This window comes from Callorhinus ursinus, unplaced genomic scaffold (genome assembly GCF_003265705.2).
Source record: "Callorhinus ursinus isolate GAN/ISIS: 27379988/994484 unplaced genomic scaffold, GSC_fseal_2.0 scaffold53, whole genome shotgun sequence".
In the NCBI taxonomy this organism is placed as follows: domain Eukaryota; kingdom Metazoa; phylum Chordata; class Mammalia; order Carnivora; family Otariidae; genus Callorhinus; species Callorhinus ursinus.
In genome coordinates this window covers 171373-196198 of record NW_027397115.1, presented here as the reverse complement: position 1 = coordinate 196198, position 24826 = coordinate 171373, and the positions used below count along the sequence as shown (strand labels likewise).

The 24826-nt window shown below is 45.2% G+C and overlaps 1 protein-coding gene and 1 pseudogene across 1 annotated transcript in view; one reads left to right on the top strand and one right to left on the bottom strand.

Annotated features, from left to right (window-relative positions):
• The window catches only part of CDH26 (cadherin 26), a 53405-nt gene extending 30254 nt beyond the window's left edge, over positions 1-23151 (top strand). The window contains 14 exon segments of the mRNA XM_073883934.1: positions 2218-2365; positions 4132-4298; positions 4496-4624; positions 6479-6664; positions 7877-8193; positions 11253-11395; positions 12558-12797; positions 14187-14414; positions 14972-15090; positions 17790-17867; positions 19553-19651; positions 21112-21165; positions 22447-22588; positions 22591-23151. Coding sequence (XP_073740035.1) covers positions 2218-2365; positions 4132-4298; positions 4496-4624; positions 6479-6664; positions 7877-8193; positions 11253-11395; positions 12558-12797; positions 14187-14414; positions 14972-15090; positions 17790-17867; positions 19553-19651; positions 21112-21165; positions 22447-22588; positions 22591-22628 — 2088 coding nt within the window. The 3' untranslated portion in view covers positions 22629-23151.
• LOC112809993 (U4 spliceosomal RNA) lies at positions 18285-18348 on the bottom strand (annotated as a pseudogene).
• Positions 23152-24826: the final 1675 nt, after the last annotated feature.

Here is a 24826-nt window from a genome sequence, read left to right as displayed (position 1 = left end):
GACTTTTTCTGTGTAGGAGTCTCATCTGTTTATATTAAAATATGCTCAATTTCATCGGATACAAATACACTCAGGAAAGTCATTCTTTTTTTTTTTAAAAAGATTTTATTTATTTATTTGACAGAGAGAGACACAGCGAGACGGGGAACATAGCAGGGGAATTGGAGAGGGAGAAGCAGGCTTCCTGCTGAGCAGGGAGCCCAATGTAGGACTCGATCCCAGGACCCTGGGACCATGACCTGAGCCAAAGGCAGATGCTTAATGACTGAGCCACGCAGGCACCCAAGTCATTCTTTAATATTCTTTTATATTCCTCAAAATCATCATTTGTGGATCTTTATGCCAATGCACTCATCTTTGCCTACTTGAAACCTATGCATACAAGTGACTTTGTCTTGCGTGTTTGGCATTTAAAGTATTCCCGTGTGACTAAGAGTACATATCCTGCACGTGCCATTTCAGTGGTCATATGCCCCTCCATCATGTCACCACACTGTGGTGTGTCACCCAAGGATCTAAATCTTAAGGCTATAACAAAGGTTGAAAATCCTTTCCAAGTGCAGAAAATATCCATGACATTTCTTTTCTCCATTGCAGTTCTGAGTCCCCGGAAATTCTTAGCATCTCGCCAAAGAATAAACAGCACTACGCCTCTCAGGCATCTAACAGAACTGATGATCTCTGATGTAGCTTTTAGGATAATAAATGGAATATAACATAATAAACATAAAACATACATGGGGTTCTTATTTTTAAGTGGAAGGATTACAGTTGGCACTGTGTTGGGGCCAGAAGTCCGTGGGATTAGGGAGTAGAGATGCCCGCATAGTCATAAATTATAGAAGAGCATGTGGAAATGGTGTGGGAGAAAGCCAATTTGCTTGAACAGAAATTTAAAAAAAAATGTATGTTGGACTCCCGGGAGCAGACCAGTGCAGTGGTCCTGAGGGGAGAGGAGACAGATGAACCCGGAGAGCCTGGGGCCCAGGCCACCACTGAGGACAGCTGGCGGGACCACCGTGGCAGAGGCTGATGAGTGGGTGCCAACAAGTCTGCAGGAAAGAGGCCCAGGGAGGTGGGTGCAGCAGAGCTCTTGTGGGCTCTGGGGAAAGGAGAGATTTCTGCCTGAAACTGGCAAGGTGCTAAGACCCCTGGCTGGTGAAGCTGCCTGCTGTGGGCTCTGGGTAGCTGTGGAGGGGAGTGATGGTGTAGTCAAGTCTACATCTACTTGGACTTGAATCTGGGCTGCGCTGAGAGTGGACAGCCATGGAACCTCTCCGTGGTCCACAGTAGGGCACCAAGAATGCCTCCCTCTAAGGCTTCTGTGAGGCAGGAAGGAGGTGATCTATGTAGGAGCTCGGTCCTGGGCCTCACTGAAGCTGCTTCTCCTGGAATAAACCCCGTGCTTGCTCAGTGTCCCCCAGCAGGGCTCTGTACCTGCAAGCAAACAACCCTTGAGAAAGCACCGTTTCCAGAGCGAAGAGCTCCTCCGGGCGATGTCACCCCTTCCCACTCCTTTTTCTGGGACTCTGAACTCCTTCTGTCCCAGCTGAGCAGAGCCCCACACAGGGCTGGATCCCATGACCCTGAGATTGTGTCCTAACCTGAAATCAAGAGTCCGATGTCTAACCGACTGAGCCACCCAGGCGCCCCGATTTGCTCCTTTGTTTAAAGTTCTTAAGAGACTAAAGCAAGAAGCCTAAAGTATTGCTTTGAGACCTTTTGAGAGGAAAGACTTCCCGCTGCATGTTTGAGATGAGCGAACCCTCCTTCTTCAAACACAGAAGTGACATCCCTAACCACTGCAGAACCCACGACATGGCAACAGCTGGGCTAGTTACTTTGAGCATTTCCTTTCCCTAAAACGTTCAAGGGTCTGCCCTCTGCAGCGTCTCAGGAGTGTTGGTTAGCACCTGTATTTCTCACGACAGCACCAACAGCAGAAACTGAGGCTCCTGAGCAACCTGGCTATGTTTTACCCTGGTAGAGAAACTGAGATTAGAACCTGATCATAACGAATGTTTACTGAGTGCCTCGTCTGTGCCAGCACTGTGCTCAGTCCCTGGGGTCACGAGGTGAAGGACAGCGATGAGATCCCTGCCCTCAGAAACTTTTTGGCTAATGCAGGAGAGGATGCAAACCGTGTGATGACATGAACATATAACATGACATCAAGTAAATGAACGTGCAACATTAACACAGTTCTCTGCTTCCTAGGTTTATTTTGATGTTGTAGATCGCTTAACAAGAAAGGTCATGGATGATTCCTTGATTTTCAACATTAGGATCGGCGATGTGAACGACCACGCACCCCAGTTCCCTGAGAAGGAATTCAACATCAGTGTGAAGGAGAACCACCCTGCAGGTGCGTGCGGCGGGGGTGCGGGGGCTTCCTCTCCCCTCTGGTCCTCTCTGGTCCATCTGCTTCGATGTTGCGGTGCCTGATCCTCGTTGTCTTTAGGGAGAAATTTTACTCTTCTCATCCCGAAGGTGGCAGGCTCTGGTTTTGAGCAGAATGCTTGGAGGTCTGTAAGTATCGTTTTGTATTGACAATAAAATGAGGCGGAAATTGTGTCTGTGGCAAGAGCTGATATGTAAAGACCAATCTAAAATAGGTCAGATGCACTGAGGGAGAAAGGCAGAGCTGAACAGTGCCTTCCTGAATATCTCTGTAAATTTCTCACCTGTAAAATGGCAACGAGATGACATCTAAAGTTTCTGAGCTATAGATTCTGTGTCTTTAAATCCAAACCACTTTCACTAGAATGTGCATCTATTTTAATAACAGAAAAACATTATTTATTTCACAAAATAGTCTTTAGAAAATTTGGAAAATTCCAAGACATTAAGACTGAACTAGAAAGCTTATTTAATACTTCCAATTAGAGATAAGTACCATTAATGTTTTAGTTTATATTCTTTCAGTATTTTTCTTCCAATTTTGTATGTGTGTGCGTGTACACACACTGTATATTTATCTATGTGTATATATATTCCCTGATTTTATATATAATTACAAATGCATTTTTCATCTTTATCATAGTGCAAAATATATATGGGTATATAATAAATATTTACAAATGTATGGGTGTGCTTTTTCATATGTGTATATTTATGAATTTTCTTTTCTAAAACGGCAAATTTACTGTTTGTAACCCAAAAGTGTTCTCCTTCAGCATCCTATTGTGTAATATTTTATTTCATGGATGTGCTTCAAGGCTTCTTAATCTCCTATTGTTAGACATTTATGTGCCATGCCCACTTTTTGTTATCTTCACAAAATATGCTTCAGTGAACATATTGAGCTAAATCTGTGTCCACTGAAGCATTATTTACTTGGCATCATTTAGAAGAGCAGAATGGCTGGTTCTGACTGCCCACACAATTTAAGTGTTCCGCTTTACTCACCTACCGGCAACATCTGGGGGGCCTGGCATGGGGTTCATCTTTGATTATTAAGTGCTGACGTATGTTGATAGGTTTCTTGTCCATTTCTGTGTACCAGATACTTGTTCCTTTCTTGGTCCATTTCTGTTCCTGTGCTTGTCATTTTTCTTCTTGATTTTAACCTTCTCATTCTGTATTAAGAATGTTTATGTCTGCCATATATATTTTAAATGTTTTCCTGGTTTATCATTTCTTTTAAAATTTTGTCTATATAGTTCTTCTTGGCACACCTTTAAAAATCTGTCTGATCTATCAATTCTCTCCTTTATGTCTTCTGCATTTGCAATTGTGATTAGAAAGTTCTTGTGATTATTAAGGGGCGCCTGGGTGGCCTATTCAGTTAAGCGTCTGCCTTTGGTTCAGGTCATGATCTCAGGGTCTTGGGATCGAGCCCTGCGTCCGGCTCCCTGCTCAGCGGGGAGCCTGCTTCTCCCTCTCCCCCTATGTATACTCTTTCTCTCTCTCTCTCTCTCAAGTAAATAAAATCTTAAAAAAAAAGAAAGTTCTTGTGACTATTTAAATATCCCTTTTTAGTTTTTATAGTGTGTCTATAGTTTGATTTTATATTTAAATATTCGGTCCATTCTGGTGGATGCCTTCATGTCATTTAGCAAAGTATCATCACTCTATTGGTTTGATATGCTGCTTTTGGTCAATAGTAACTGTTAAAACAATTCTTTCCAGGTCAACCCATTTTCCAGATGTTAACAGTTGATTTGGATGAAGAAAATACTCCAAATTCTCAAGTCCTTTATTTCCTTATTTCTCAAACACCGTCACTGAAAGAAAGTGGCTTCCAGATTGACCGTATTAGTGGAGAAATACAACTCTCAGGATGCTTAGATTATGAGGTTATGTGGATTTTATTATTTTTAAAAACTGAAATGTGTTCTCTATCTTGGAGCCCCAGACTTAGGATTTATGTTTGTAGTGGAAAACCCTCTGTGGCTGGACTTGCTATTGAAGTTGCTATAATGGATTATTACTTTATTAATATTTCCCTTTGCTGTATTTGAAGGGCTTGACTGTTCTTTTCCTTCCCACCTAGACTGCTCCGTGGTTTACACTACTAGTTGGAGTGAAGGATTTGGGAGAACCTCCCTTGACATCCACGGCCATGGTTCATGTGAACGTGCAAGAAGGCAACAACCACAGGCCCACGTTTACCCAGGAGAATGTAAGACACCTGGGCCTCCTCAGACGCCATGGCCCTGCATAAATGGCCCCAAGTTCTAGGCTCAGTTTTGCTGAGGGAATTCTCCATAACACCCAAGATACGTGTCATTCTCCAAGATCACTTAAACTAGATGAAGACATCAACCATCCTGATATAGAATCATTTAATAATAGACTTATGAGCTTACGTTTCTTTACTATTTTGTGCCAGAAACTGTGCTCAGAGCTTTCACGTGCACGCTTTCATTTTGAGGTGCTGGGACTCGCACATGATTTCTCTCTCACAGACGAGGAAGCCGAGGCACAGGGAAGATACAGAATCCATGCTCACTCTACATGGAGGTTTCTCAGTTCCACACTATTGACGGGGGATGGGAAATTCGTTGTTGTAGGACCAGGGGAGGCCGCCCAGTGCACCGTAGGATGTTTAGCAGCATCCCTGACCTCCGCCCACTAGACACCAGGGCACCTCCCAGGCGTGACAGCCAAAAATGTCTGCAGACATTGCCCAATGTCCACTGGGGGGCAGGTTCGCCCCCGGGTGAGATCTAGACCTGAGCTTTTTCACAACATCTGGAGTTCTAGAATAGGGAAGATGAGCAGGTGGGCTCTGGCTGAGCCTTTCTCAGATCACCTGATTTATATACAGGGTTCCACACGGGATTTCAAATGCTACCAATCCACATGCTTGAAGAAAGCACTGAAACCCACATTCCAGATCATTTGGAAATGCCACACCACTTGAGATATGCAAGATTGCTAAAAACACTCAGGATTTGTTTCCTATTTTATATTTTTTGCTCTCTCATATGCATTTTTTAAAAGAAAAATATCTATTTTACTTCTTTCTCCTGACCTCTCTCAGTGAGACCTTTCCCGATGACCAAGTTCAATCCCCCACACAGCATCCACCCCCTCCTTCCTGTCCCTATCCAACACACACACACACACACACACACACACACACACACACACTCTTAATCATCTGCTCCCTGGGGATGGAGTTTTGGCCATCCTGTTCACAGCACCTAAGACAAAATCTGGCACATTGGAGCCTTTGTTGAATATTAATAAATGCTACAAACAATTATTTTCAAAAAGTATTGTTTGAAAAAAATTTAAAAAATTGTATAGACAAGGGGTGCATGGGTGGCTCAGTTGGTTGTGTCTGACTCGTAATCTCTGCTCATGTCTTGATCTCAGGGTTGTGAGTTCAAGCCCCACGTTGGGCTCCATGCTGGGCGTGGAGCCTACTCAAAAAAATCTTAAAAAAAATTATATAGAGAAAAGCCGAAGTGTTTTCAAATGAAAACACCTCACCAAACAGTACAGAATAACTGAAATATATTGAACCTTGTTTTGAAATCTTTCTCTGGCTTAGTAAAAAGCTCTGCTCTCAAAACTAAGGGTGGGGAAAATAAACCCTGTTTCCATGTACTTGTCAAAGAGAAATTATCTTGTTGCCAAAAGCACTGAATAACAAGCTAAAGATCTATATGTGTTAGAAAAATGATTGTCTTAATCTAAGTCACTATAAGAGTTCTATTTTAGAAGAGTTAGGTTTTTTTAGCAGCATAAACTAGGGTGTGCATTATTATTTTAAAGATTCTTAGAAAAATAGTGCGAGTTGGATTTAAGAGGACTTTTAAAGTTATTCGGCTGTAGACACAAGTCACAGGGAGAAGGAATAGATGCTTGTTGTGATGGGTCAGGCAGAGCTTCAGATCATTTGAGGTCAAGTTAAATAGCATATATCCATGTTCTTGTGCTAAGGACTTACATTTTCTTTCTTGCTTTCTTTTTCAATTGTGTGTCTTTATCCCCATGGTGTGGACATGATGATTGCCTCTCCCAGTACAGGATTCAGATTTCTGAAGGCTGCACAAGCCAGAGCGTGTTGCATCTCCTGGTCCAAGATGGTGACTTGCCATTTACATCAGCTTGGAGAGTAAAATTTCACATACTGAATGGCGACGAAGAGGGACATTTTGACATTCTGACTGACCCTGAGACCAATGAAGGGATTTTAAATGTGATCAAGGTAAAGCTATCGGGGAAGGCACACCTGCCAGGTGGCTGCAGGGTTGGGGCCCCTCTCCGCAGGAGTCCCGATAGGGACATGGCAGCTGGCGTCGGGGAGTGCCCGCTGTGCCACGCCCGTGAGGTGTGGCGTGCTGTGTGTCCCAGTGGCCCCCAGTGAGGGGCAGGCTGTGTCATGAGTGCCGGCTGCCACAGGCCCTTGGCCCTTTTGCCTTTGTGGAACCTCCCATCAAAATAATATCAATACTGAAAATTACTTTTGACAATGTGCCAAGTTCTTCAAAATTTAATTTTTTCTGTTTGAGACAAAATAGATTTATATAGGTCCTAAAATGTTTATTTTTTTTTCTGATGTGATAAAATATTTCAGACATTTTCTCTAATCCTGAAAGTTCATTTTTTTCCTTCTGAGTTTAAAAGACATTAGAAGGTATGCATGGACCCCTAAAAGTCTTGTGGGCCCCTGGCACTTCGCCTGCTGTGCCTAATGAGGAGCTGGCCCTGCAGAAAAGTATTATTTTCTCCTTTCACTGATAAGGAACAAGGCCCAGATAGGTTGGGTCGTTTACATGAAGTCACACAGCCGGAGTGGTTCTGACTGAGGTGGTCTGACTCCATTGTTTTTAGTCTTAATTGCTCTCAGCTAGACCCTGGAGTAACCAGTGTCCTGGTGCCATGCTGGCGAGTCAATGTGGGGATCAGGTTGAAAGGCCTGGGTTGGAAGGTCTGGGATGGGGCCTGGGCTCCTGCCTATCAGAGGAACAAAGTACCGGGTGATGCCCGTGGGCCCCAACCATGCTGTGAACAGCAAGGCTCTGGGGTACTCCATGCCAGATGCCTGGGATTGAATATCTCAAATATTCCTAGCTTTTCAGTCATTTTAAGTCACTGCCCACTTTGCACCCTGAGTAACTGTGATCATTAATTTCTGTATTTCCTTAAGCTCCCCTGGTTTTTTTTGCAGCAGAGTTGCCACATTAATGTTTCATTAGGTTATGGTTTTTGTTACATTTTTCATTACTGTCTGATGGATGGTGGCTCTTTTCAACCAGGAGAGGGGGAGGGAAGAAAAAACAAACCAGAACTCCGTAAGTGATTTGAAAATGGGCTGGCCACTGTCTTTTGGTCATTACCAAAAATGGTGTAAATAATAAATGAATTGCAAAAGCCATGCACTCTGGGTGCGCGTGATCACATACTGAGCTTTCTCCAGCCAGAGAAGCAGCAGGTGCTCATGAAACCCTCTCTCTGGGACTCGCAGCCCTTGGATTATGAAACTCACCCTGTACGAAGCCTTGTCATCACCGTGGAGAACGAGGAGCCGCTCTTCCTCTGTGAGGGGGGTCAGGTCCAGGGGCCCCGGTGGGCGGTGGTGAGCACCACTGTGAGTGTGCAGGTGATGGACGTCAATGACCCACCAGCCTTTCACCCCAGGAGCTTTGTCGTCAGTGAGGTCGACGGTGCCAGGCCTGGAATTCAGCTGGGAATTTTCAATGCTACAGATCCAGACAGAGCTGCCGGCCGGATAAGGTGAGAAGAGAGGAACGGGGAGTGTGGTCATTTAAACAGAACCAGCCCCCTACCCGTGGGCGTTCCTGGTGGAAACCTGCCCTTTGGCGGGCAGGTGAGGTTGACTCCAGCTCAGTTATGAAAATACCAGAAGCCACCAGGACAAGGCCCGCTGGCCCACGTTCAGTGCCTTCTTCCTTCCAGAGCTGCCTCTGACCCCCTCCCCCCGGGGAAGCACACCTGCTCTTTTCCCCTTGCACTTAGCACACATCGCTTTTATACCGTTTTTCTTATATTAAAATAATTTGTTATGTGTTTCTATGTCCCTTTTTACTAAAAGTTGTAAACCGGCAGCCCTCTGGCTTCTGGGCAACAGAAGTGGGGTTTTTTAAATTTAATTGTGGTAAAATATATCTAACACAAAGTTTACCATTTTAACCATTTTTAAGTGTTCAGTTCAGGGGCATTAAGTATATTCATGTTGTTGCACATTCATCCCCACTGTCCATCTCCAGAACTTTTCGATCTTATAAAACTGAAAGTCTGTCCCCATGAAAGAAGATCCCCATTTCTCTTCCTTCCGACTGGCAACCACCACGCTACTTTCTGTCTCTGTGAATTTGATTACTCAAGGTGCTTCATAGAAGTGGGATTGTACAGTATTTGTCTTTTTGTGACTGCCTTATTTTGCTTATTTGGCATGACGTCCTCTGGGTTCATCCATGTGGTAGCAGGTTGCAGACCTTCCTTCCTTTTCAAGGCTGAATAATATTCCACTGTCCGTAGAGACCACACTGTGTTCTTCCATCCACCTGTGGGCGTCCACTTGCGTTGCTCAGTGTTTTGCCATAGAGTTGCCATAATCCCTAGGAAGATGGCAGAGTGGGAAGCATCAGGAATCTCTCCCCACCCAGACAATTGCACGGGAAGAATCTGTCTCACGTACCTGTTTTGGAACTCCGGATTCTGTTGAAGGCTTGCAACTGCCAGAGAAAGGCTTGGATGGTAAACTGCAGTTAATTTTGGTCAATTATGGCTCTTAGCACAGTAGCAGCAACTGCTCCCTATCCCCGGCCGGTGGCCAGCAGCTGTGCACCTGTTCCTGGAATGGCCAAACAGAGTTTGCAGGAGTCAGAGTGGGCAAAAAAAAAAATCTCTGTCCCCCAAATATCAGGGGTCAGTGCTCTGCTCGCTGATTGCTGCTTTCACTCCCGGAGGTGCAGCCAAAGAGGAAGGCAGCCATTGGTTTTGCCCTTCCGTTGATGTGGCAGACCCCCTCCCCCGCCAGCTGAAGTGGCTTCCGGGGATTGGATGGACTGGTGCCTGCATTTTCCCCTCTTCATTGTTTGCTTTTCCCTATTTCGGGAGCCAGACATTAAAGGCTAGGACAATTCCACAACAACCACCTGTAGGAGGAAAATCAGAAAGTGGCCGGTGTGCCCAGGGAAAAGGTCAGGAAAGGCCTGAGAGGGCATTAAGTTGAGAAGCTGATCCTCAGCACAGAGACAGCCCATGACAGTCCAACAAATGAACAAAAATAAAAAACAAAAACAGAAACAATAAGGAAAAACAGAAAACCCTGGGAAGGGGGAGAATCTGATCTCCAGTGTTCCCGCATGGTTAGATCCAAATGCCCAGCGTTCAAGAAGAAAATCACAAGGCATACAAAGAAACAGGAAAGTGAGGCCCATTCAAAACAATAGATCAACAGAAACTGCCCCTGAAAAATACCTGATGGCAGATCGGTTAGATGAAGTCTTTCCCAACAACAGTCTTACAAATGCTCCAAGACCTAAAGGAGGATGTGGAGGAAGACCAGAAACAGTGTGTGAACAAAATGGAAATGCCAATAAGGAGACAGAAAACCTAACAAGGAAGGAGAAGGCTGATGAAGGACTTACTGTCAGAATTACTTCATACATAAATGGATTAAACTCTTTAATCAAAAGACAGAGACTGGCAGAATGTATAAAACACATGGTCCATGCCCTCTACAGGAGACTCACTTGGAGATCTGAATGTGCAAACAGGTCACCTGACACTATATGCAAAAATTAACTAGAAATGGATCAGGACCTACATGTAAGACCAAAAACAATAAAACTCTTTGAAGAAAGTGTAGGACAAAAGCATCATGACACTGGATTTGGCAATGATTTCTTGGATGTGACACCAAAGACGCAGATAACAAACGAGAAAATAGTCAAATTGGACCTCATGAAAATCAAAACATTTTGTGCATGAAAAGACACTATTCACAGAGTACAAAGGTGACCCACAGGATGGGAGAGAATATTTGCAAGTCCTATAACTGATAAGGGACTAATTCCAGAATATATAGAGAACTCCTAAGACACAACATCAGAAAAATACAAACAACCTGATCCAAAAGCAGATATAGGACTTGAACAGACATTTCTCCAAAAGAGATACACAAATGGCCAATCAGCACATGAAAGATACGCAACATTCCTAATCATCAGGGAAATGCAAATCAAAACTACACCTCACACCTATAAGGATGGCAACTATCAAAAAACCAGAAAACAAGTGTTGGCAAGGATGTGGAGGAACTGGAACCTTTGTGCGTGGTTGGTGGGAATATAAGTTGGTGCAGCCACTGAGGGAAACAGGATGATGGTTCCTCAAAAAAATTCAAAGTAGAGCACCATATGATCCATAGTGTTCCACTGCTGGATATCTATGCAAAGAATTGAAAGCAGGATCTCGTATTTGTACACCCACGTTCAAAGCTGCATTGTTCATGATAACTAAAATGACAAAGCAACCCAAGTGTCCACTGAAGGATGAGCGGATAAGCACAACATGGTATATATACGTAACAGAATGTTATTCAGCCTTAAAAACCAAGGATATTCTTCAGTATGCTATAACGTGGATGAACCTGCAGACATTATGCTAAGTGAAATATGTCAGTCACAAAAAGACAAATTCCATATGATTCCACTTACAATTTCCCATACTACTTGTGATAGGATCTGTGTCTGCTATGATGTATTTTGATTTGCCTTTTGATGTAAATTTTAATTTTAAAAATTGCATGTGTTTCCTTCTACAAGATATAAACTGGCTTATGATCTGGCAAATTGGGTGACCATAGATGAACTCTCAGGAACAGTGACCACCAGGCAGCAAATTGACCGAGAATCCCCTTATGTAAATGATAGCTTTTACATAATCATCGCGCATGCTGTTGATGATGGTAAGTGTTTACCCAAAATTGGGGGGGAGGAGTGTGTTTCCTTGTTTCCTGAGGGAAAATAACACTAGTGAGAGTCAGCACAACTGGGAAAAATACATAAAATAAACCTTTTCAGCACTATGCATCCCTCCTGGCAACTATTTTTTCACGATAATTTTTGAAATGGCAAACCAAGGACCAGTGCCATGGGAAGAGAGGCGGTATTCATTCAGAAGAGACGATTGAGCCAATGAGGAAGCTGCCATCAGACCCAGTGTCTGTTTCATCCCTCCATAAAACAACTCTAGCTCTTCCTCAAAGCTGGCGGTGTGTGATAAAAATTTAGCACAGTTTCCCTGTACTTGGAATGGCTTATCGGCTCTGGTGAACATGATTGCGTGGGACAAATTTGTCATAAACCAGGGTGAGCAGCGCTCTGAGCACGATACACCACTTTTCTCTATGATCTCCCAAGGCTGGACTTTGAAACCTGCCAAAACACAGAGATGAATAAATAACAACTCTCAACTTTAATAATTGTGTTTAAGGAAATCTGTGAGTTAAAGCCCAGGTTTTAAGGGAAATGTAGGTGTATGTCCCATTTGTGCGACTAACTAGTAGAATGTTGGTTAGGAAGATGTTAAATCTGTGTTCCTAATCAGTCTTAAGTGGGGAGAGAGCAAGGTGGGGGTCCAACTTCCAGGGACCTGAAGGAACAATGTGGTGAGGTCCAGAGTACCCACTGCCTAGTGTCCCCTACTGGTGAACATCTTGCAAGACTGTAGTGCCTGGTGACAACCTGGATTCTGACGTGGACACAGCCAAGAGGCCGAACATCTCCACCACGTCACACCCATTTCACTCCTGCCCCACCCCCTTCTTTACACCTGGCATGGCTCACACCGGGAAAAACGAATGATTCCATATTCTACCTGGTTCTACAAATGACTTGAGGTGGCAAGTGTTTTGTTAACTTACCCTTCCCAGATATTCTGAATTTTCAAAAAAGCAGGAGAACAGAGCAAGCACCTAGAGGAAAGCCTAGGACCTTCAAAGGGAAATGGTTTCAGCACAATGACTCCTTTCCTCGGGGGATGATACTGCTCGTTCTCCAGGGGTTTGTGTGCATCCAGCAGGCTCTTTAATTAACAAGCAATCCTTCCTGGAACTCCCCCATTTCCAGGCCTCCCGCCACAGACTGGGACGGGGACCCTGATGCTTTTCCTGTCCGACGTCAACGACAACGCCCCCGCTCTCCATCCCCATTCTCGATATGTGGAAGTCTGTGAGTCTGCACTGAATGAGACCCTCCTCCTCCAAGCGGAGGATGGTGACCTGGAGCCCTATGCAGACCCCTTTACATTTGAGTTGGACAATTCGTGGGAAAGTGCAGGAGACACATGGAAATTGGGGGAAAATCGGGGTGAGTTTTGGTATTGGGCAGGGATAAAGGACTGAAAATGACCTGACTCTAACCGACCCAGGCAAAATAATAATAATCATCCTATAATAATTATTATTATCCTATAATTATTATTAATAAGTATCCTATAATAATAATTATTATTATTTATTGGTTTTTGTAACTGAAAAGATGCCAGTAAGCCTGTGTTATAGCAGAGCTGGGTCTAGGTGCTCAAGGGATATCCCTAGATGTTCGTACTGTGGCTCTCTCTTTCCCTGGGTTCCTTCATTTTCAGGCAGGCTCTCCTCCGGGGTAGCAGGGTGGCTGCTGGGCATCCCCAGGACTCATCCTAGCACCTGGCAAGAAGATTTATATCACTGTGTGGCTTTGGTCAGCTGCCCCATGAATTATTGTGGATGGGAGTTGGGAGGACAGATATGCTGACTGGCTGGTTCTGAGCCCATGCTGGGCCTTGTTGGGGTCTGGGCTTTGCATTTCCTGATCTGCATGGGCTGGTTCAGGAGGTGGGGGCTCTCCCAAAGGAAAACTGGGGTGCTGTTACCAGGAAGCCACTGGCATCTGCTGTCAACATTCTCCTTTGAGCTTCTATCAGTGTGTCTGTAGAATGTAGCATATTTTTTGGATGAAACTATGAGCTCATGTTTACAGTTCCCAGCCCCAGAGTATGTAGTAAGCCATTGAACATTGCCCCAAAAGAGCTCTGGCCTTTGCCCTTGGCTTCTGGGAGGTGAGCTTTAGGCCTTCGGGATGTCTTGCCTGAAAGGAATGTCTTTGTTTACCTTGGTCTTGTGCCAGCCAGATACAGATGTGGTTTAGGGTGGGGGCTTTGGGTCACGTGGGCATCCGTTGGGCATCCAGCAACACTGGAGACCAAGGTCAGCCATTGGATGGCCAACCAGATTCACATGACTGAGTCTTGATAAAGATCCTGGACACAAGGCTCAGGGGACCTTCCCTGGCTGACAGCACTCTAAGCATTATGTCACTTACTGATGTGGGAAGTGACACTGTCGTGACTCTGCTAGAGAACTGGGAGCTCTGTGTTTGGTGCTTCTCTGAATTCTGCTCTCTGTGCTTCTTCCCTTGGCTGATTTTAATCCATAACCTCTTGCTGCAATGAACCATAATGATGAGTGCACAGCCTTCAGTGAGTTCTGTGGGTCCTTCTAGGGAACTTTCAAACCTGAGCACGGTCTTGAGAACCCCTGGACACACAGCTGGTGTCAGATAGAAGTGAGCGTGGTCTTGGTGACTGTTCCCTCTAAGTCCAAAATTGGCTAACTTTTGTACAGAGCCGTGGTGCATGGGAGGGACTTAGTAAATCTCTGTTGAGTAGATGGGCAAATGAGCAAGTCAACACATGCAAAGTCTGTTTCTCTTTTGCAGGTCGGTCAGTTGAACTTTTAATGTTGAGAAGCCTCCCACTGGGTAATTACTCGGTGCCACTGGTCATCAGAGACAAACAGGGACTTTCCCAGAAGCAGACTGTCCATGTAAGGGTCTGTTTCTGTCCCGGTGGAGTCTCGTGTGTGGAGGCATTAGTCGCAGTCACAGGAACTGGGCTCCTCGTGGGCACCCTGGCCCCTCTCTGTGCAGCGTTCATGATTCTGGCAGGTCAGTGGTCTGCAGCGGCTGTCCTGGGGATGTGGCTCCTCTTCCCAGGCTGTAAGCCAGCAGTGTGGAGTCCTCTGGGCCAGGGAGCAGAAGATGGCAGAGATCAGTGGGGTGCCTTGAGAATGACCCTTAGGCTCATCAGAGTCTCAGAGACTCAGACATGCTACCTGTCTGGCAAAAGCAGCTACTAGAAATTCAGTGGACAGCAATTTATAGCAATGGACCCCATAGAGGAACACTGTGGTTTGCAGTAACACTGGGGGCAGCAATGTGCAGATATCTAGGCTCCTGGGCTTGCAGAACACGAATAAGCAAGCTCAATTTTCAAATAAACAATACAATGTTATTGGTCACATGGTATTGATCAATTCAACCAATAATTATCTAGCACCGACTTGTGCCCCAAGCCACACTCATTATATAGCTATGGAGATGATCAAGACACAGCTGACCATGTCTGTTCATGGCTGAGTTACCAGTCATCAGAACAAGATCCTGTTGAAACCTCTGATGACGATGAGCTGCCCAACTCATTTCCCTGCTCTGTCTCATTATAGCCACTCTGCTGTTCCTGCTGCGATACTATTTTGTATCCGAAGTCAGGCTCAGAAGCTCTGAGGAAGGCCTGCAGACTCTGAACATGTATAACGATGAGAGCAAAGCCATTTCAACCCAGGTAGTGGAGACTAATGCTTCCTGTTTCCTGACAGTGATGTCCGTAGTCCATGCACATGTTTTTCCACCCATCGAGCCCCCTGTCACTTCTTCACGCTCACTTATATTTGAGTAGCAAATGGGAAAAAGATTCCTATGAAAACTGTCCAACTCAACTAAATTGAATGATTATTTTAGGCCAGCAATTCTCAATTGGGGGCGATTTTGCCCCCCAGGGGATGTTTGGCAATGTCTAGAGACAGTTTTGATGGTGGCAACTTGGTTGGGGTGGGAAGACATGGTTTTGGCTTCCAGTGGATGCAGAGAGGCCACGGCCCCAGCACAAAGGGTCTGGCCCAACGCGCCAGCAATGCTGAGGTGGAGAAGCCTTGCTTAGGGGGAGATGTTGTTCACCAGGGGGACTTTCTCTAGATGGAAGTGTGTCAGGCTCACTAATGAAATGCCTGGGGTGGTGGTGAGGCAGCGCCCGCCCCTCTAACCTTGCCCGGCTGAGGCTGGGCACAGAACTCGCTGGTCTGGCAGGGACAAGACCTGGGCTTTGCTTCTCATTAGCTTCACCTCATTGAGCATGTCATTCAGCCCCACATCCTCCCCTGTGAACCAAGGAGGATAAAAATCCACCTAACAGATCGGCTGTTGATCAAAGACGACGTGCCCATGAAAACCTCTCACCCTTCCCCAGACACAAGGTAATCAGCAGGTAACTGATGGATTTTCAAAGCTGCTCCTGCTGATGCTGACCTTGCCGTGTATCCTCACAACAGTCCTGGGCTGGGGTTAGCCGGGCAACCAGATGAAGGCACTGTGAGCTCTCTAGTCTGTCTTCACCTGGAACTAAGGGTGCTTGGTCTAGAAACTGAAAGCCAAAGAAATGTCCAAAGGGAACACAGTCTTTCCTGCACAGAGGATACAGGTGGCCCCATCCTGTTGTCTTAGATCTCCACCCACGATTTTCTCCTGGAAGGATGACACATGTTACAGCAAGTAAGATGACTTTGAGAAAAGACAGTCCAATTAACTTTGGCATTATGCTGGAGTAGATAGGGAGATATTCTAAAAAGTGATTGGTGATCGGAGAAGCTGGGGGCCGGCTAAGACCCCTTGGGTCCTTCTCACATTTTCTCTTCCTTCCTAGCATGATGGAAGGGGGAAGTGACAGCCTTGGGCAATGGTAGGGGTGTGCATGCAGGCGGGCCTGCTTTGAGCCCTTCCTGGTGTGGGGTCCAGAAGGCAGGAGGTACAGTCCAAACTCTCCAGACACTGGACCCCCAGAAAAATTCCCCCACCCCAGCAATGACAGCCGCACTTCACTGTTTCGTTTGGGTAATTTTGAGAAGGAAACCATCTTAACAAATAGCAGTGCTCCATGAGGCAGACAGGATCCCTTGCCTTGGGCAGTTTCACTCTGCTCTGATGCTTAGTCATCCAGGAAAATGGACATGGCTCCTGGGCCCAGGGGCTGAGCTCAGCCTCCCGTGTGGGGACGGGACGGGGCTGAGGCAGCTGAGCTTAGAGGAGACCAGTGGGGAACTTGCCTCCCCTAGCAGCGTCTGCGGGCATAGCCAAGGTGGAAGAGGTGGTGATGGGCTCGGGTGCTCTTCTTATTGGCCAGTGGCTCAGTGGTTGTGTCTCGGGGAGAAGGAAGCAGCTAGAGAAGCAGAGGGTGTGGAAGGGCGGCTTGGTCGTTGCAGGGCTGGGGCCAGGCAGGTTGGGGGGGCTTCTGGTGGCAAGATGGCACCGGTCAAGGACCAGCTGTCAGAGGGACGAGAGAGCCTTCCTCTGTGCCCTTCTTGTCCCAAGATGTTTTCCCCTTGTCTCCTACTCACAGCTCGGGACATGCCTTTGCTTCTACCATCATATCCTCGAGGCTCTGCGCCTGGGATCCAGCAAATCTGGGTTTGGATCCCAAAACTGTGGCTTATCCAACACAGAAGCTAACAAATCCTTGGCTTTCATATATAAAGAGAGCTTAATAATGCTCTCTCTCTCTCAGGTTTATTGCACGATTTAATCAACATCTGAAATCTTTAGCACAGGCTAGGGCATTGGCAGGCATGCAATAAAAGCGGCTGCCAATATTAGTATTATTAACAGTAATTACTAATTATGTCTTTGTAACCATTGGTAAGTCAGGCCATTTCAAAGTGAACACACTTCTCCTCAGTCATCCATCTTATGTGACTATTCCATGCGTATGCGCACACCCAGGGACATTCTGTGCTCTTGGGAGGACTCACTTCATCCAAGATGCTACTGATGATTCTACCACCTTGTCATGTCTGCAAAATTGCACAGATGCTCCCCTCTGAGAAGAGAAATCCAGCCCCAGCAACATTTGGGCCCTTGGTAGATGTGTGTTCACTGAAGAATGAACACATGGCACCACCCAACCCTGGGGACCTCGAGAACATTGCCACCAGGCTTGGAAGATAATGAGCTTTAGATTCTGAGACCCTATCAAAATAGGAGTTCTTTTACCATCACTCCCCATGAGACACAGATCAACAAGAAACTCCACCTCCCCACCAGCAATTCCAAAGGAGTCCTCTGGGTTTATGGGATAGGTGTATTTTCCAGGGTCTGGATGTTTTCTGTGATGACATTGATACGTGTTTGGGATGTCATTCCTTGCTCTGTGCTTTTATTTCTGCTGTCTGTAATTTCAACCCCATCGTATTTCTCTCCATGTGTGTCCCACAGGAAAGGCCAGATGTCAGGGCTCAGGTGCCAGTCCTATTGCTCAACATAGCTGAGGCCGGGGCTGAGCTGGGTCCTGAGGTAAGCGCAGCCTATTTGCTGCTTGGGTCTGGACAGAGAGGTGGCTTTGCGGAGGGTTTCCATGGCAGTGAACATGACCCTGCCCCCACATCCATGAGGTCCCTGGGCAAGCCGGCTCCACGCCTGCCTGCACCCCGGCCTCACCTGCAAAGCCCCATGACGCCACACAACCCAGCAGGTCAACCCAGCATCTGATGACCCCGGGCCCAAATTTCAGCCTGGCCAGTGCCACTGTCACGACTTTCTGCCGCGTGCATATGCCACGGATGCTAGTGCACTTTCTACCGTATTTCTTTCTCTAAATGGACTTCTGTCCAAATGAAGTACCTTTCTTTAAACAGGGTATTCTATATTTCAGCAGCAAACAAACAAACAAAAAAACAGTTTTACTGGTATGAAGAACAGAGAAGGAAGTGGAAAATAGCAATAATCGCGCCTCGGATAAACCTCATTGGCTACGATACTGCCACCGCGCAGAGCTAGGAAGTGGGAAATAGACACAACAGAAATAGAGCCCAATAATTCTGGGTAGAAAACGCCACCTGCCAAAGGCACAGGGTCTGTGAGGAAGGCAGAGATGGGAAAGCCATGCTGGTACCAGACGGAGACCTCCATCATTAGGAGTATGGATGAGGAGTCAGAAGGGGAATAATTTTCTCACCATGCAATTCAACGTCATTTAAGCCCGTGTTCCCAAACTGGTTAAACCCTCCCTTCTCTACGGGGTAGATGATCCCACTTCAAAAACAGTGAGTTAATCCAGGGCTGCCATAAATCATTGAGCAGGTGCCTGGCTGTGGGTGAGCAGGGGCAGGCCCAGCGGGCATTCCGTCCACCAATCCATGCTCCTGGGGGAGCACTGCCCTTTCTCCTGCACATGGACACTGTGTGAGCTGGGCTGGTGGTACTTCCTCCCTGACTGGTCTGTTAGCTCCCAGAAGCCAAAAGAATCGCTCCTGATAACACAAGAACAGCTCTGATTTACTGACCGTACCCTGGGGTGTGCACCCTGCAAGCACCATCTCACGGACACTTCACCAGAACCCCTGGGAGAGGGTAATTACCTTTCCCCGTCTACCGGGGAGGAAGCCAAGGTCTCTGGTTCCTATTTCTCCATGTGTCTCTGTGTTCCCTTCACTGCACCTCGCGGATAGAAATTGCACCTATGGTACCTGGTTAACTGTGCTACCATTTACACACCTTCCCTAAGTTAAGTTGTCACATGATTTATTGGGTAACCTGATATTTTAAAATCCATGCTGCAAAGCATGGACTATCTTTAACCATTGTTAAGATCCATTGCCAGCTTTTTTCTTTGAAATTTTGTTTCATTATTGAAGGGACTCATAAAATAATAGACACCCAAAGCAGAAATTGCTGACAGCCTCATCCCTAAATCTAGAGAGTTTCATTTGTCTGCGTCACTGGCTAGGTCTTATGCGTGCACATACTCGATGTTCGCGGATCTACGGCATTACAGATGGAACATTAGAGTCCCCGCCTACAGTCATGGCCGGCCACGTGCTCTGTTTCGAGAGTCTTCTCTTGCATCTGTCCACCTTCCCTCTTCCACTCCCATTCTCCCTCTCATCAAAATGCTAGCTTTTATGTGCATATGAGCACAGAGCAAGGGAAAGGTGTGGTAAGGACACATATCTTCTGAGTAAATCAGTGTCTCCCCCTAGGATCTACAGGACATGTTACCACCTGCAGCAAGAGCACTGGACAAGGAATACTTTGTCTCGGGGACTTCAGTGCATTACAGAAGTTCACTACCTGTTGTGGTAAGTCCCCTAATGATTGACAGTTGGTTCCCTTGAGGGGTGGCCCTTCTAGAAGATTCTGTGATACCAGTAGAACAAACACAAGTCAATGAAAACCTTCTCACTTATGTACCTAGCTAAGGTTATTGTTGGTTGTTAAAGAGTTGTTATTTGATAGTTCTGATCAAATATGATGCTTTTTAGAACACCCACAAATAAATACATTTTCTCATGTCCATCTGAGGGTACCTGAGATCATCTGTAAGGTTACAAGTGCATGGCTTTGGCCCCAATCAAATTTCAGCCCTCCTGCCAAATAAGCCCTAACATCCTCCTGCATCATGTCTTCATATACTCTATGACAAATTCTAGAACTATTGCTCTGATTTTTAAAATTATTTTTCTGGGGGTGACTGTCTGGCTCAGTTGGTAGAGCATGTGACTCTTGATCCTCGGGGTCATGAGTTCAATTCCCACATTGGGCATGGCTCTTATTTTAAATAGTAACATCTTTAAAAAAATGAAATGATTTTTCTGAAATAATTTGGCTCATAAGAAGTAAAAATAGGTCAGAGAGTTCCTGTGTACCCTTCACACAGCTTTCCCCGAGGATAACATAACCATAATACTTTATCAAAACTAGAAAACTGACTTTGGTGTAACACTATTAATAGAGGTCTCAAATACAGACCTTATTTGGACTCCCCCAGTATAAATAGGTACTAATTTAACAAAAAAATGTAAAATTTTTTGACAGTTACTAAAAGAGATATTCAAGGTTCAAAAAGCTACAATTTTTGTGATGGAAAGCTTCTAAAAAAGAATTCAAGATCTCTATAATTTCATTACCTTTCCTTGGGCTGTGTTTGAGCTAAAATAAAAACATGCTGTTCTTTTTTGCACAAAGATGATGCTGTGAACCCACCCTTGAAAGGGCTTATGCATTCATAAATGTGTCCCTTTGGCCCTGGCAGGGCTGGCTTCATGGGCATGGATGGACCTGGGCAGTCACACGGGTCCCCATGCTTGGTTTAAAGCTCTATGGTCACCATCTTGAAAGTTTTAATATTTGGACAAATGGTCCCACATTTTTAATTTTGCACTGGTTACTGCAAATTATGTAGCCATTTTTGGGTCCTAGGGATGAATTTACCTCATTCACAAATGTTGAGGCCAGGCCCATGGCACAACGTGGGGCTTACTGGGCTTTTGTGGACCAAAGATGGGACTTGAAAATCTCAAATTTCCATACTCCATCCCCACCAAGCAACCAAAAAGCTTGCCCATGGATTTTTGCTATGGATAGCTATGCTCACGAAAATTATGGTACCTTTAGTGCAGAAATTAAAAGCAATATGATTGCAAGAATTTCTAGTCATATGTCTGCATCCTTGGGTAATTTATATGAAACCAGTAACATTCTCATCCTTGTTACTTTTGTTTTACTTATTTATGTATTTTTCATCCTTTTTAAATTTAAGGGTTATGACATGCTTTTTGAGCCAAGAGGAGGAAGAAATGAATATTCTACTCCTGTAAGTACAGGTGAAGGTGTCACTATGGAAAGGGTTACCTTACCTTGCTAACCGCTGTGAGAAGACCTGAAAATTAGAAATGTGAAAAAATATACCCAACATAAAAATAAAAGGAGAGGTCTGTGTGGAAAAATGAATTAGAAGTAATTAAAAAACACACATCTAGACTCGGAAGCATAGAGTTTTTCAGTCCCTGGCAGATTCTTTTTGCTGCTGAGTTGCTAAGAACTTGGCCAAGGCCTGAATGTTCCTCTGTGTTCTCTGTAGGCTTACAGAAGTTCTGAGCTAAGGGGGTCACAGAGGCCCTCTGGTTGATTTTGTTCCTAAATCTTTTCAGGAGCAAAATTCTTCTGTTCAGATGAGATCGTGGGAAGAACGTCATTATAAGAAAAACAGATAAGAGCAGCTTCTTATTAGTACCCATTTTGAGCACAGTGACATTTATAATATACACCCATTAACAAAGCGATCGCGGACGCATGCGGGGGCCTACCTGTGCCACCTGTAGACGCAGGGCTGGAAAACAGAGCTTAGGAGGGGCTCCTGGAGCCCGAGGAAGTTGGGGACAGCTGGCTGGGAGCTCGGGGACCTGGGTGGTCCCCAGGGCTCCAGCACTTCCTTTTTCCGACTTTCCCCCACCTCCCGCCCCCTCGCGCCCTGAGCCCTTTGGCTCTGCACGTCCTCACGCCCTCCGTGAGCTCCTCCCCTCAGAAGTGAGTGACAGCCTAGAACACTCTGGCCATGCCCTCTCCCACCTGGGCTGATGCGTGGTTCAGGTGCAGACTGCATTCTTCTCCAGGTGTTCAAAAGCAAGCAGGTGAAAGCCCTTTAATCTGGTACGTCCATCCAACAAACGTTTACTGAGTCCCTCAGACCAGAAAAAGCCACAAAAATCTTCACGGGGAGGTGACTTGGGTCCTGAAGGATGAGCTGGAGTTTGCTCAGTGGAGGCTGGCAGGTGGGGGTGGTCACTCAAGGGGAAGGGACAGCAGGTGGAAATGCCAGGAGGGGCGACATCAGGGCCCGGGTGACGGAGAAGGCAGGAGGGGGTGCGAAGCCAGGATGAAATTGCCTCAGCCTCTCCCAGAAAGCAGCTGGGAAGTGGGCAGGGGCTCTCTTTCCCCTCGGCTGGGCTGCCGTTTCTGAGTCTGTGACAGCGGGGGGCAGAGAACAGCCTGCCATTTGCACGGCATTGGGGGTCCCTCCAGTGGAGCCTGGAGAGGGCGGGCCAGGTGTGGAAGGACCCAGCGCTTACCGTCTCCTTCCCTGGCTTTTCTCCAGAAGCTCTGTGGCATGGACGCGCTCACAGGTGACACTGGGGACGCGCCGCACGTCTACGTGGAGGAGGGAGAGTGTGAAAGGGCAGAGAGCCTCAGTTCTCTTACCTTCTCAGAGCCGGACCTGTGGGCTTCAAAGGCTGCTCCACTGAAGACATATATTCTAAGTCAAGTGTTCTTTCCTAAAAAAGCACACTTTGGAGAAGTGGAATCATTCATGGAGGGTAATCACCATTCAAGGACATTCTTCTCCCCCCCCTCCTCTTCCTCCTCCTTAAAACCCTCCTCTCCCTAACACGAGGGTAACCACAAGCCTGGATGAAATGCTCTGATCTTTTCAGAGCAGAAGTCTAGAACCAAAGCAAAACAACAGGTCATGCGCTTTTTTTAATGTGAATTTTTAGAGAAATCTTAATTGTGTAATACCTTGTTTCTATTAGCAGCCCTGCTCTGAGGGGAAATGAAATGATAACTAATAGATTATATAGCAATTTGGTAGCAACAGGTAATACTGGGGAAAAATGAAAATGGATTGCTTTTAGTAACTATGTACCTTTCTATAATTATGATTCTGCTTCAGTTTAAGTAATAAAATAGATGCATAGGGGAATGTCTTTTGTAATATTTGTGATCAGTATTTTTAGTGGTTGCCAAGAAATAAACAGATTCTTTTTCACTTTTTGAGTAAATAAATATCTTCTAAGACAAAGGATAATGCGTAACACTTTTAAAACACTTTAAAAAGCAGTACACGCTGTAACACATGAATGGACACAATGTAATCTGCATTTATTAAGGACGGGAAAGAATTTAGTAGCCATTGAATGAATAAATTCCAATTAGATTTTATCTTTAAACAAAACCCAAATGTTAACTGGGTTATTACTTGTCCACTTACTGCTAGTTTAAGTGTGTGTGTTGGGGAGAGGAGCTTCTTTTAAAATTCTTTTAAAAAAAATTTAAATAGCGGGATATGTGTCCTATAAAGAGTTTTCTTGTCTGAGTAAAAGATGTATGACGCAGGACAAAGGGGGTGCAGGTCCCTGATACCATGAAGCCCCGCAGGTCCGCTCCCCTGACCACGTTATTCTGGACTCAAGATCAGGGAGGTTTAAATACGTCTTGTTTAAGCCACTGCTCTTTCGGATTTTCTCCCCGACACGGGCAAATCTAATCTTAACGGATCCGAAAGAAAGGACCACCCGGAGAAGGCCACGAGTGACCGGATAGTAACAGTGATGTCATGATAATGATGGTAATAGATCGTAATAAAAATAAGAGGGTTTTCTTGTCTAATTTTACTTAGTCAACAGCTAAGCAAAATTGTAAATGCTATCAGGACACTTGAACAAATACATTGGATATCTAAGACTCCATGGCCAAATTCTAAAAAAATTATATAATTGATGGGCATCATCTTTGGTGAGTGCCCTCTCACACCCCAGGATCAATCAGGGGAAACACACCTTTTCTGTCCCATCAGTGAAGTATTACATTAAGCAGTTTGAGCTGACTCAGGGTTGCAACTTCCCTTTCTTTCTGAAGAAGCTGAGCAGATATTTACTTTAAAGAAATCGCAAGTGTTTGTACATGGTTACTTCACTCATCACCAAGTGTTCTGGGTAACTGAAAAAGAAGAAAAATCATCTCTGAAGCACTGGGACATCAACAGGACAGGGGAGTGTGTAATGCTGGAATGATTTGGAGGAGAGTCTAGGGCATTTTCTGGGTAATTCGGGATAAAAGTCAATTTTTAGAGAACTATACTTTTTGAGACTGAATTGTTGACAGGGATCAGTAGGTGGTCATTAGACCTTTGTAGATCTGAAGCAACAGTCAGAAAACCACGGCAGTGCTGCAGATATGGCCCACCATCTGATTTTGTAAATAAAGTTTTATTGGGACACAGCTCTGCTCTTAAATTGTCTATGTGTCATCAATGACTGCTTTGGTGCTGTCGCAGCAGAGCCGTACGGCCCCCAGAGCCAAACATAGTGACTTTCTGGCCCTCTACAGAAAAAAATATGCCAACCCCTTGTTTAAGGCTTTTGTTTTTTTTTTTTTTTTTTTGAAACTCCATATCAATCAAACATACGGAGATGTATCTACACCCTGGGTTAAAAACAGACACACTGTCATACAAATTTTGAAAGGTTTTAAGTGAGTTTGCTTTCGGCTATGGGCAGCTTGTTTCATTTACTACTGATTATGAAATCTTGGCAGTTGTGAATATTTGTGAATTCTTGCATTATGAGATGCTGCACAACTAATTGTTTTCAAAAGTAATAAAATACTGATGAAAAATTCATGAATGCTGAATTTAACAATTAACGAGAACAAAGTATTCTATTTTGTAGATACTTAATTAGACATTTATTAATTTT